Source organism: Pongo abelii, chromosome 4, assembly GCF_028885655.2.
Source record: "Pongo abelii isolate AG06213 chromosome 4, NHGRI_mPonAbe1-v2.0_pri, whole genome shotgun sequence".
Classification (NCBI taxonomy): Eukaryota; Metazoa; Chordata; class Mammalia; order Primates; family Hominidae; genus Pongo; species Pongo abelii.
Genome location: NC_071989.2, coordinates 98,380,181 through 98,394,833, shown reverse-complemented (window position 1 = coordinate 98,394,833; position 14,653 = coordinate 98,380,181). Strand labels below are relative to the sequence as shown.

Sequence of the window (14,653 nt, the reverse complement as noted above, 5' to 3'; positions counted from 1 at the left end):
AAACTAGTTTTGAGGCATTATGAGAAAAGAAATTAGAAAGCTAAAATGATAACAAAAACGTTCTCTGTAACTCCAAAACAACATTTCTGCATTATCAATTCTCAAACTTCTATCACATCACTGCAACTACCCCACATATGCCAGAATGCCCAGGCTTCCATGAAAGCAAAAGCAACTGTGTAAAATCTCTGCCTCATTCTACCTGTTTTAATAATCTGGTTCTTGCATGAGTTGTAGATTATGCAAGACTGGAGACAAACAGAAGGGAGAACAGTAAGACCAAAAAATCCCAAGAAAAGCCTTTAAACATATACTTACGAAAATGTTCTGAAACCCTGAAACCTGAAGACACTGACAGCAGAGAAGACAAACAAATGCTAATGTCAAAAAAATTCCATTAAATTCTGAAACTCAACAAATTGTATCCTACACAGTCTTGAAACTTGAGAAATGCTACCCTAAGTGTGAACTGGTAAAATCAACATGCATTTCCATATTAATAAAATCAATTTTTAAAAGCAAACAAATTATGTCATGTTTTTGTATAAAGTCAGAGGTTTTTTCTGTTTGTTTGTTTTTGTTTTTAGTTTCTAAATATAGATCTAAATGTGTTCTGGTGGCAGCATTCTAGTTGTTTTAACTTAATGCTCACAAGGGCCCAAGTCATGTGCGTGGCCATTTGCAGTATTTCACTTCACAAATCCAGACTCCCTGGCATCCACAAGCCACAGGACAAACCAGACACAATTGTGAATAGAGCCGTGTTCCCTATCTTTCCACTCCAAGAAAAATCCAAGGGTCCTCCAGAGAGTCAGTTATCCTCACAGGCAGACGCACGCATCACATGAAAATTTTCCCACTTGGAGGAGACGCAAGAAAACAAAAATTAATAATAATAAAGATGAAGATCAGGATCTACTGCCATTAGTGTAGGGCTCTGGGGAAGATGGCAAATGCCTCCCTCTGTGTAGGTATATTACAAAAAGGTGTCGCCTACATACTGACAAATCCTACATCCCCGTAACAGGTCACCCACTAAGCCCTTGGACAAGAGTCCTCGAAAAATGCACTAACAGCGCAAATATGCCTGGAGGCTCAGCTTAAAAAAAGGCAAGAGTCTTCAGAATGAAAACGATCACCCTACCAAGTGTTGACACAGTCTTACAAAATTCAGAACACCAAGGAACAGTTGCTAAAAAGCTTTCAGAGACAAAGATCGAGTTATCTAAAAGATAAATCATTTCCTTCCCTTCGAATTTCTCATCTGCAACTCTGGAAGCTTAACAACAATACCTTTCAAGTTCTGAAGAAGAAATTATTTTAATCCAGAAATTTCTACCAAGCCAAACTATCAATATGAGTATAAAATTTCACACTTCAGGTGCTCAAAGACTCAAAAAGTTTACCTTACATATATACTTTCAGCACATGTGTTTGAGGGTAGATATACTACAACAAAACTACTGCATAATCCCAAAAGAGAAACACAACAGATCAAGAAAATTCAGGAGTTCAGTAAAAAAATCCCAGACAACAGATGTGAAACAAGCATAGAAAGCAGTTAGTTTAGCTAAACTCAACATTCAACACGCACAGGAAGACAGCAGCAAGATCTCAATAATGTAGTGAAGATAACATATAGAAAAGGGACAATCAGAAACTCCAGAGAAAGGAATAATAAATCCATCATAAAACAAAATCAAGGCAAAATATGAAACATATTTAAATGTGGCATAATTCAAAGAAATTAGTGAAACAGAATATTTCATTTGCTATATACTTCAGTTGGCAAAACGTATGGCAACATAAGATTTTAGCTCTTTCCTTGTCAGTCCATTCACACTACCAGATTCTGTATTTAATTGATTTACATAATTTAATAAGCACCCTTTATTGATTTTGAATTTTAAGTATCAAGCAATCAACACATGGAAAACAACAACAGTATCATAAATGAGTGCAGATATTTTACACTTTGGCCATAAAAATAATATTTTGGTTAACAGAAGAAATGAAATGTATAAATGGAAGGATACATTATGGGGACTTTACTAAACAGTTGAAGGTCCAGAGAGTCTACCTAGACAAAGAAATTGATTTTTGAGTATATTATTTAAAAGTATTTATAAAATTTTTCTTGGGCCAGGCGTGGTGGCTTACACCTGTAATCACAGCACTTTAGGAGGCCCAGGCGCATGGATCATCTGAGGTCAGGAGTTTAAGACCAGCCTGGCCAAAATGGCAAAAGCCCGTCTCTACGAAAAATACAAAAATTAGCCAGGTGTGGTGGCAGGCACCTATAATCCCAGCTACTCGGGAGGCCGAGGCAGGAGAATCACTTGAACCTGGGACATGGAGGTTGCAGTGGACTGAGATTGAGCCACTGCACTCCAGCCTGGGTGACAGAGTAAGACCCTGTCTCAAAAAAAAGAAAAAAAAATTCTCATATTGCTTTATTTCTGAAATATTTTCTTTGCAATATTCATTATGAAAACACACTTATCCTACAAATCCTATTCCTATGTCATATTTTCCCAAATCAATTCAAAGCATGGTTAGCCTCTCTTTCTCTCACCCTCCCCTGTAATAGTTTGTAAGTTACTCTACTGTGTCATCCATGACAGTCTGACTTGCATGACTGGCATTTCATGTCTGGTGTACTTTTAATGTCACCTAATTAAAATATTAACTTTGGTAAAAATTCTTGTCTTATTTATACTTATATACCTTAGGAGCAGGCATAATCTCTCTTCCGACTACCTAAATAACTTTTAGTAACAAAATATAAATGACAGCAAAATAACAAGGTCAAAATAATGTTCAGTTAATTCTTTCACACAGATTAGTACACTTGAAGGTTAACCAAAATTACGATTATTTTAATCATAAAAGTACCTGTACTAGAAAGTGAGCTCCATTTTGAAGGAATGCATCATTTCTTATTGGTAATTTTGTAGTGACTTGAGTTTTTTGCTCTGGAAAAATGAGATCATTTCTCCTCGATATATTTAAGATGCCTTCTTTTGCTTGCAAGGGGTCCACAGCTCCAGCAGGAAGGTAAAGTACAGAATAAAGAAGGCTCACATTTCCTTTAGTCCCTCCTAGTCTTGTAAAACTCAAGGATAAGTATCGTTCACCTGGGCTGCTTTCAATCTTCTGGTTTTCCATAGGAAAAAATGCTATTAGGCCATAGACATCATCACTATCCTGAATGTAGAACAAAAGCTGCAGATAAAGGAATAAAATATTAAAGTACAGAATTCTCACATCTGAGATTATCAAACTCTGTATTTTCCGTGTTATTCTAATTTTAATATTTATTAATATTTTATGTCTAAAAATGATGACTTCTTGTACATAATAGAGCAAAAGATGAACCAAAAACACATTTGGAAATGTTCCTAAATCACAGTTTGTGGAATTTTTTAGAGGGTAAAATATTTATTTTCAGAACGAATACTGAGTAAGAAAGCTATCATTTCCAAAGCCAGTGTTTTTCCTGTCCCTTCAAACTAAACATAAAGTTGATGTCTACGATCAAATTCTTTGGTTCTTCTACAGCACAGAAATATTAACAAGCATAAAGCATAACAAGGGTTCTACCTCCGCTGGCTCGCTCACTTCTGCACCTCCTCGTATTGTATGAGGCAGAATTTGAAGTAGATAAGCTTCTGCCTCTTCTGGAAGATCATCATCAACCACAGTAAGAGGAATTGTTGCCAACATCTGCCCTTGTGCAAAATGGAGAACTCCAGAACTCGGTCTGATATCTGCTGTTACTGGTGAGGGATCACTGCTGTTCCGTGTCAACACCCAATTCACAGAGACGTTCCCATGGGTTCCTCCATTTCTAACCACTGTGATTTCTTCAAATCTTAAATGTTTTAAAAGAAATACATATTGTCACATAGTACACTTTATTTCCCTTAGATAAGCTTTCCCAATGTCAAGTTGTCCATTAGGCACTGATAAAAACAGAATCTATATAACAAAAAAATAACTGATTTGTTATTTTTGTTTGTTTGAGACTGGGTCACGCTCTGTTGCCCAAGCCAAAGTGCAGTGGTGTGATCAGAGCTCACTACAACTTCAACTTCATGGACTCAGGCAATCCTCCTGCATTAGCCTCCCAAGTATCTGGGACTTCAGGTGGACACCACCACACTCAGCTCATCTTTTTATTTTTTATTTTATTGTATTTTTTCATTTCATTTCATTATTTCATTTCATTTCATTTTATTTTGTGGATGGGGTCTCACTTTGTTGCCCAGGCTGGTCTCAAACACCTGGCCTCAGACAATCCTCCCCCTAAGCCTGCCAAAGTGCTGGGATTACAGGTGTGAGTCACAATGCCTGGTGGAAAAAAGTATTTTTAATATGAAGGTGTAGATATGTGAATGCATCCTAGGGAACTACTATACTATGAATCATGTGCATAATTAAATCATACTCCAACTAAAGAAAACAGTGAAGCCATGGTAGAAAAAATGACACATATTCTTTTGTGTGTGTGTGTGTGTGTGTGTGTGTGTCTTTTCTGAGTTTGTCATGAAACTTTGTGGGAAAAAATGACATATATTCTAACAGTTCATTGTTGTGTCCAACACCACAAAACTTAAATCTGGAATAATATAATAAAATAATGGTAGCAATATATTTAAAATAAATCATACCTTGATATTCTATCTTCATCAATTATAACTGTCCTTTCAAACAAAACACTGTTGAATGAAAGGACTCCATAAGGTTTATCATTTGGCTTAATGGTGACTTGTACAACAGAAGGGCTTATTAGCACAGCATCTCCCTGTAAGGTATCTTTTAGTAACATAATGTGAAACGATTCAGCAATCTCTGGTATGGTGTCATCAACTATTTGAAATTTCAAGTGAGATTCATGAATAAAAGGTGGAAAAACAACAGTTGTGTTTGGCTGAAGATCAATGAAGTCCAGATTTTGCTGGGCATGTGCTGTGGAATTCCCAGTTGTGACAGCATAACTGATTGAAACCTCATATTCCTCAGATCCAATCAGATTTCCATTGTTGTCCTTTCCATGAATTACTGGAATTATGAGTATGTGGTCTTCCTCAGGAACCAAATAAATACTCTGAAGGAATCTCACGGGACTATCATTTTTCTTAATGATGATCTCAATGGAATTCCTAGAGGTGTTAATCTCAGCTCCTCCTTCTACACTTTTCAGTTGAATTAAAAATATTTCATCATTTTCTGGTACCTGTTAAAGGAATATAAACAGAGGCAAAACATCAACAGCCAAAACACCTGCAAAGAAACTAAAGTGTAACAAGTCATTATATTTCAATACAATTACATAGAAATAAAAATTCTTTAACTGAGGGAGCAAATAAAAAGGCTTGTTTAGTCTCCAATTAATAAAATATTTTCACAGGTAAATAATGTATTTTAGACAGGAAAAGAAAACATAAGGAAGCAATAGTACAAGTAATGAAGTCCAGGTATAATGTCTTTCAACCTTAATTGGTCCTTACATAACACCAAAGATTAAACAGTAAAAAACTGTCATACATTTCTATCAGTTTTATCAGTTTGGTATGCTTAGAAGTAGTACTGAAAGTCTAATAATACCTAAGAATGTGGAAAGTACATTAAACATTACATAAAAATTGTTAGTTTTCCTTGTGAATTATTCTTGCTTTTCTCCAAATGGTTGTTAATTCAGGAGTTAAACATGTGACACCAATATATGCTTTTCACAATACACATCATGCCTCTCTGGAGAAAAAGCTGTAAGAGTCACTACTAGGAAAAATGTTGACACTGTTAAAGTGCAATTTTTGCTTTTCATTTTTTTCTCTTTTTTTCCTTTTTTTTAATGCTGCTGCAGAGAAATCTTGGGATTTCTCTCCACTGTGCTGTGTGAGCTTTTCATTCACCATAAACTCTATTTTAGAAATAAAAGTGAAAAAAATGCATGCTTTTACCTCCATCAGTAGCAATATAAAAAGCAAAGCTATTATCTTAAAAATAAAATGTTATGATTTGATTGATCTTTCAAATTTGCAATCAAAATGTATAATTAATCATCTCCCCAAATTATAGCCCATTCAATGCTCTGAGATCTTAAAACAAAAAGGTTTTTTTGCTTGCTTCCAGAACCAGAGGAACTGGAGATATCAATGCTTCCAAATATTTCATTTTTTTTCAAGAGAAAAATTCTTTTCTAATAATGTCTTCTAATACTCTAATACACTTTTTCCCTTCTCTTGAGGTTTCTTGTGATTTAGTTTCAGAATTTTTGTAGGACGGTAGAGGGAGGGTTAAAAATTCCCAGCTATTTTCTTTTTGTTTTCTTTTCTGGCAAAACTTAGTTTCTTTTATAAAAAGTCATGTTTTCTCTTGTTTAACTCATGTGGGGGACATCCTTGCACATTATTGTTCAGATTCATTCTTTTCTTAGCAATTAAGCTAGCTGTATCATGTATCTCTATCCTTGGTAGTTTCAATGTGAAATATAAAAATAATAAAAACCTTCCTATAAATGTGAACATTAAAAATATCCAAACAAAAGAATATCAACTGCAGTAGAATTTTTCTTTGATTTTATGGTAAAATATTTACTCTAGGTTAGTATTGTTCTTGCTCAAAATTGAAAGCACTAACAAAAATTGATTACCAGGGTATACAAAATGCTTAAATATTTGTATGATGTATGGTTGCCAGTTATATTCAGATTCATCAGCTTTTAGATGTGCAATTTAATGTGAGTTAAGTAAGATAAATAATAATAAGATGCATTCCAAAACAGTCAGCTATTTATAGCTGAGGTATGACTGGCCACAATACACTAAGTTTATATAGGACTGTGTCCTGCAACATAGAATCCTTGTCCCATTTGGGTATGTAACATTAGCCAACCTCATCATCGAGTACTGTCAAGTTATAAATTACTGTTGCTCTGCCAGGGGGAAAGGTGATATTTCCTTTAACTGGACTCAAATCTTCATCAGGGGGATTTGGGCCACCCTCTACCTGCAAAGAAACACAAAATGCCATCAATAAATGCAAAATACTTCACAAGATTGAGAAAGCATCATTGTGATGTCAGCTGACAAAAATCTGAAGTTTAAAGATGTTCTGCAAGAATTACACTCACCCATACATCATTCTGCCCTTCGAATTAATAGGTCCTATAACGTAATTATAGATATTGACTACAACTGCATTAAACTACGTGGTTTCTACGAGCTGTTTTTTCTCAACCATTATGGTAAACCTGAGGGGAAAAAAACTCTATAAATATTTCTTCTTGGAAGAAAGGGTATTCAAGATTAGTAAGTTCCCTCGAGTAATACCAGTATTTTCCACTTCACAAGCTGGATGTGAAGATGTGAAGAATAAATAAAATCATTCATTTAAAAAAGCATTTGTTGAGTACTCCATGCCGCATCTCTTTTAGGTACTAAAGATTTAGCAGTGAACACAGCAAATTCCCCTCCATATAGACCTGACATTTAAAGGAAGGGAATAAATGATAAATAAATGAATGGGTATGCGTTAAATGATAATAAGTATCACAGAGAAAAAATTAAGAATAGCATGACAGAGATCGAGTGCCAGGGAGGGGTGCTATATGCATGCAGTAATAATCAATATAAAGCACTTACAACAGTATATGGCAATATTAAGCACTCCAAAACTGTTACTTATAATTATTTAAACAAAAAACAGGCTACAAACCTGATAAAATAACTTTAGACATCCATAGATAAGTTGAAAACACTCTAATCTAGATGATTTATCCTTTCTACAGCTAATTATTTTCTAATTTTTCCAATATTTATCAGAAAAATTTTCAAAAATTTATTGTCTAAATGCATATTCCTAAGTACCTGAAAAATTGTGTAAGACTTCCATTGTAGAACTTGCAAGACTACTGCATATTTAGTTAGTGTTTCCTATGTTTTTCATGCATTATTGTCTTCTGCTATTCTATGTTCTGTGTAGTTAACATAACTACCATATGATGTGGACACCCACAAGCATGAACAGAACTCTTCTATGCTTCCATAGAATTGTGTTAAATAAATACAAGTTTCCATTTTATTGATATTACAATTAATAATTAGGAAAGAAACTGGTATCTGAAATTGCTAACACTCTAATGTTTGAAAATAGTATATGATCATGTTGTGGATCCTAAAAAACACAAAAATTAGTTGAAGATTTAAATGTGTATCTCATAGAACAGCAATGTGATGACACAATGATTGGCACATGGTCAGTAAGCAATCAAATAAAATGATTAGAGCTAGCTCCTGAAAAATACACCTCACCTACAGCTTATCATATTCATGCCACATCCTGTAACATTTATGGATTCCCATGGTGGAGTGCAATGGCTACAAACACCATCCATTTGGTGTATTGAAAAAAAAATGGGGGGCAGAGGGAAGGCATAGTGGGTCATGACTGTAATCCCAGCTCTCTGGGAGGCTGAAGAGGGAGGATCATTTGTGCTCAGGAGTTCAAAACCAGACAAACAGAGAGCCAAATCATGAGTGAACTCCCGTTCACAATTGCTTCAGAGAGAATAAAATACTTAGGAATCCAACTTACAAGGGACGTGAAGGACCTCTTCAAGAACTATAAACCACTGCTCAATGAAATAAAGGAGGATAGGAACAAATGGAAGAACATTCCACGCTCATGAGTAGGAAGAATCAGTATCGTGAAAATGGCCATACTGCCCAAGGTAATTTATAGATTCAATGCCATCCCCATCAAGCTACCAATGACTTTCTTCACAGAATTGGAAAAAACTACTTTCAAGTTCATATGGAACCAAAAAAGAGCCCGCATCACCAAGTCAATCCTAAGCCAAAAGAACAAAGCTGGAGGCATCACGCTACCTGACTTCAAACTATACTACAAGGCTACAGTAACCAAAACAGCATGGTACTGGTACCAAAACAGAGATATAGATCAATGGAACAGAACAGAGCCCTCAGAAATAATGCCGCATATCTACAACTATCTGATCTTTGACAAATCTGAGAAAAACAAGCAATGGGGAAAGGATTCCCTATTTAATAAATGGTGCTGGGAAAACTGGCTAGCCATATGTAGAAAGCTGAAACTGGATCCCTTCCTTACACCTTATACAAAAATCAATTCAAGATGGATTAAAGACTTACCTGTTAGACCTAAAACCATAAAAACCCTAGAAGAAAACCTAGGCAATACCATTCAGGACATAGGCATGGGCAAGGACTTCATGTCTAAAACACCAAAAGCAATGGCAACAAAAGCCAAAATTGACAAATAGGATCTAATTAAACTCAAGAGCTTCTGCACAGCAAAAGAAACTACCATCAGAGTGAACAGGCAACCTACAAAATGGCAGAAAATTTTCGCAACCTACTCATCTGACAAAGGGCTAATATCCAGAATCTACAATGAACTCCAACAAATTTACAAGAAAAAAACAAACAACCCCATCAAAAAGTGGGCGAAGGATATGAACAGACACTTCTCAAAAGAAGACATTTATGCAGCCAAAAGACACATGAAAAAATGCTCACCATCACTGGCCATCAGAGAAATGCAAATCAAAACCACAATGAGATACCATCTCACACCAGTTAGAATGGCAGTCACTAAAAAGTCAGGAAACAACAGGTGCTGGTAAGGATGTGGAGAAATAGGAACACTTTTACACTGTTGGTGGGACTGTAAACTAGTTCAACCATTGTGGAAGTCAGTGTGGCGATTCCTCAGGGATCTAGAACTAGAAATACCATTTGACCCAGCCATCCCATTACTGGGTATATACCCAAAGGACTATAAATCATGCTGCTATAAAGACACATGCACACGTATGTTTATTGTGGCACTATTCACAATAGCAAAGACTTGGAACCAACCCAAATGTCCAACAATGATAGACTGGATTAAGAAAATGTGGCACATATACACCATGGAATACTATGCAGCCATAAAAAATGATGAGTTCATGTCCTTTGTAGGGACATGGATGAAACTGGAAATCATCATTCTCAGTAAACTATCGCAAGGACAAAAAACCAAACACCGCATGTTCTCACTCATAGGTGGGAATTGAACAATGAGAACACATGGACACAGAAAGGGGAACATTACACTCTGGGGACTGTTGTGGGGTGGGGGGAGGGGGGAGGGATAGCATTAGGAGATATACCTAATGCTAAATGGCGAGTTAATGGGTGCAGCACACCAGCATGGCACATGTATACATATGTAACTAACCTGCACATTGTGCACATGTACCCTAAAACTTAAAGTATAATAATAATTTAAAAAAAAAAAAACCAGCCTGGGCAACATAATGCGACTTCATCTCTACAAAAAACATTAAAACTTAGCTGGGCGTGGTGATGCACACCTGTACTTCCAGCTATTCAGAAGGCTGATGCAGGAGGACTGCATGAGCCCTGGAGGCTGAGGCTGCAGTGAGCCATGATTGTGCCACTGTACTCCAGCCTGGGCATCAGAGTAAGATCCTGTCTCAAAATAAAATAAAATAAAATAAAATAGAGAAAGACAACATATTAAATAATTTTATGTAAACCTAAGTAATCCATGAGTATTTTTAAATTTCCTATCTTTGAAAACATTTATCATAAAAGTCCTATGAATTTTATAGAATTAACATTATTATTCTATCCTATGATTTATTTTTCCCACATATCTAAAATGTTACTTGTATTTCATGTAAGCATTGTATACACAAGCAGCAAGGAAAACATTTTTATATTAATCATGAAATGTATCAGATCAGAAAAGTATTCATCTTTATTTTAATTGTATTGTGTCATGTTTATTATACAAGGAACTTTGATTTTCAGAACTGCAGCCAACTGGTATGAACTCCAGTGTTCGCATTTAAAGTGATTTCAGGGCCAGGTGCGGTGGCTCACGCCTGTAACCCCAGCACTTTGGGAGGCCAAGGCGGGCGGATCACTTGAGGCCAGGAGTTCAAGACCAGCCTGGCCAACATGGTGACACCCTGTCTCTACTAAAAATACAAAAATTAGCCAGGCATGGTGGCATGTGCCTGTAATCCCAGCTACTCGGGACTCTGAGGCAGGAAAATCACTTGAACCTGGGAGGCAGAGGTTGCATTGAGCTGAGATCGCACCACTGCACTCCAGCTTGGGCAACAGAGCAAGACTCTGTCTCAAAAATACATACATACATACATACATACATACATACATAAATAAATAAAAAACAAAATGACTTCAGAGTAAACTTACCTCAAAAGTCACCATGACCATTCCATAGGTTCCCTTTTCCCTGATGAGAGTAAGAGGCACAGACTCATTTCTGCCCTTGGGCTCACTCACTGTGATTGAGGGAAGCTATTGAGGAGAGCAAGCACAGATGATCAGGAGCTGAGCAATCAGAGGTATGAGGCGGTAAAAACTATTACCTCAGAAACGCTCAATTTCCACAGACAAATCAATCCACACTGTATGATAGGAATGTGATATTTCCTAGCATCAATAAAATATAGCTTTAAAATGCTGAAAAAGTTAAAAAGAATAGTGTAAAGGGAACATAAAAACTAGTCAGGCAAAAGATGTGGTTTCTTGTCCTGGTTCTACCATCAACTAGCTATTCTGCTGAGGAATTTAAAGGTTTTTTAGTTGAAAGGTGACAAACTCAAATGCTCACAGGGGCCCAGGAGGTCACAAACATGAATTAAGCCTCCAGACCAAGGCAGCAGGTCACTGGGACCACCCCTTGGCCTTGTCCACAACCACTCTTTCTCCACATCAGCCAGCTTGTCAGTGAAAAGCAGACACTGCTAATAACTTTCAGGACAGGATCTCTGCAGGAGGTGAAAGCAAGCACTTCAAAAGAAATATGCTGGTTCGGCTGGTGGAAACTCAGGGTAGAAGAGGAGGAACACAGACACAGCCAAGTACACACAGGCTACAGAAGCAGTTGCCAGCTCTCAGGTGACAGCAAAACTCAGTAGCCCCATCCATAACTGGGGTTAGGAATGTCCATCTTGAAGGGTTGTGACGAGGTTTCAACGTGATAGTTCACATCAAGTGCTTATCCTAGTACCTGACATATACTGAGGGCTCAGTAAATGTTGCTATTATTATCATCATCATCAATGTCATCTTCGCTACCAACATAATCATTCTCAGGGATGGAAACCAAAGCCAGCCTATTGAGCACCACCATGAGCTCAATGGTTATTTAGTTTAATTTTAAGGATGTCAGAGGCTGCCTGGCAGCACTGATACCCCCACAAGTCAGGGACCTGGGACCCATGCCAGAAATTAGGATTCATTCCCAGAGGCTAAGATGTATAATGTCAATAACAACAACAAAAGAAACCTTTAAACAAATCAGTATGAGGTCGGAGGTGATACACAGGGAGTAAGTGTAGCAGGAAAGCCATATGAAGAGAAATTAAGCAATTAAGGGACCCTGCTTCATCATTAACAATTCTTTATCATTCAATTCCTCATCATTCAAATAAAAGAGATGGTTGATTAATTAGCTTAATGTCTGTAAATGACAGTATAATGGAGGTTACCGAATTTCTACTAAACTGAGGTTGGCCAAATACCCTTTTTAACAAAGATACTGCACTATAAAGATCATATTTACCAATAGCCCACTTCTTTCAAAGATAAGTTAAGGTACCTAGAAAATGACATACAATACAACCAATTGTAGTAGCAATCTAAAAATAAATGAAAAGCTGGGAAGTATTGCAACGTGTTTTATTAACTATAATTAGTAATGTGATTCAAAGAGACTCCAAGTCAGGAATGTTACTGGAGTCTAAAATTTAGTGACCAGATTCAGTTGTACTGGAGATAAACTTGGTTTTAGGAGCTGGAAACAATTTATCTCAAGAAGGGCCCATTTTGTGTATCTGTTTCTACAGATAAAACTCTCTGATCATAGGATTGGCCAGAGCCACAGGAATTCAGTTAAGGAACAGAAAATACACTATCGAGCAAAGGTGAGTAAAATGAAATGAAGTTTTAATCTTCAGAAAATATTAATTAATGGGAAAACCTAAGAGTTGGGATGACTACAGAATTTTGAAGAGATGTAATACCTGCTATTCAATTTAAGTTTATAGTAAGTTTTTTGAAAGTAACTGGCTAGCCATATGTAGAAAGCTGAAACTGGATCCCTTCCTTACACCTTATACAAAAATCAATTCAAGATGGATTAAAGACTTACCTGTTAGACCTAAAACCATAAAAACCCTAGAAGAAAACCTAGGCAATACCATTCAGGACATAGGCATGGGCAAGGATTTCATGTCTAAAACACCAAAAGCAATGGCAACAAAAGCCAAAATTGACAAATGGGATCTAATTAAACTAAAGAGCTTCTGCACAGCAAAAGAAACTACCATCAGAGTGAACAGGCAACCTACAGAATGGGAGAAAATTTTTGCAATCTACTCATCTGACAAAGGGCTAATATCCAGAATCTACAATGAACTCCAACAAATTTACAAGAAAAAAACAAACAACCCCATCAAAAAGTGGGTGAAGGATATGAACAGACACTTCTCAAAAGAAGTGTCTTTTATGCAGCCAAAAAAGACATGAAAAAATGCTCATCATCACTGGCCATCAGAGAAATGCAAATCAAAACCACAATGAGATACCATCTCACACCAGTTAGAATGGCAATCATTAAAAAGTCAGGAAACAACAGGTGCTGGAGAGGATGTGGAGAAATGGGAACACTTTTACACTGTTAGTGGGACTGTAAACTAGTTCAACCATTGTGGAAGTCAGTGTGGCGATTCCTCAGGGATCTAGAACTAGAAATAGCATTTGACCCAGCCATCCCATTACTGGGTATATACCCAAAGGATTATAAATCATGCTGCTATAAAGACACATGCACACATATGTTTATTGTGGCACTATTCACAATAGCAAAGACTTGGAACCAACCCAAATGTCCAACAATGATAGACTGGATTAAGAAAATATGGCACATATACACCATGGAATACTATGCAGCCATAAAAAATGATGAGTTTATGTCCTTTGTAGGGACATGGATGAAGCTGGAAACCATCATTCTCAGCAAACTATCGCAGGGACGAAAAACCAAACACCGCATGTTCTCACTCATAGGTGGGAATTGAATAATGAGAACACATGGATACAGGAAGGGGAACAACACACACATATGGAACAGGAAGGGACACAGGAAGGGATCTGTTGTGGGGTGGGGAGGGGGAGGGATAGCATTAGGAGATATACCTAATGCTAAATGACGAGTTAATGGGTGCAGCACACCAACATGGCACATGTACACATACGTAACAAACCTGCACGTTGTGCACATGTACCCTAAAACTTAAAGTATGATAATAATAATTTAAAAAAAAAAGAAAAGTATTCTTTCAATATGCTTTCTCAGCTCCCATTAACTCCAACCTTTCAGAAGAGTCTGACAAACAAACAACACTTTCTTTAGGTGACATTTGGGGAAATCAGGAAAAAGCAATGGGTGGTATATCTGAGTTAAAGACAGAAGAGGTAACAAAGGAGTCAGGTGGAACAATCAGCAAAAAGAGATGAGGACAAAAGATGACCACGATCATACAAGCTTCCTCAATTCACAA

The 14,653-nt window shown here is 36.7% G+C and overlaps 1 protein-coding gene across 9 annotated transcripts in view; it reads right to left on the bottom strand.

Moving 5' to 3' along the window:
• ADGRV1 (adhesion G protein-coupled receptor V1) overlaps positions 1-14,653 on the bottom strand; it is a 583,931-nt gene that overhangs the window by 505,323 nt on the left and 63,955 nt on the right. For all 9 annotated transcript variants that reach the window (XM_054555740.2, XM_054555742.2, XM_054555736.2 and 6 more), the window contains exons 5-9: positions 11,280-11,384; positions 6,901-7,014; positions 4,674-5,239; positions 3,604-3,874; positions 2,896-3,225 (exon numbers count right to left, since the gene is read on the bottom strand). In XM_054555740.2, the coding sequence (XP_054411715.1) occupies positions 2,896-3,225; positions 3,604-3,874; positions 4,674-5,239; positions 6,901-7,014; positions 11,280-11,384 (1,386 nt within the window). The remainder of the gene's footprint in view (positions 1-2,895; positions 3,226-3,603; positions 3,875-4,673; positions 5,240-6,900; positions 7,015-11,279; positions 11,385-14,653) is intronic.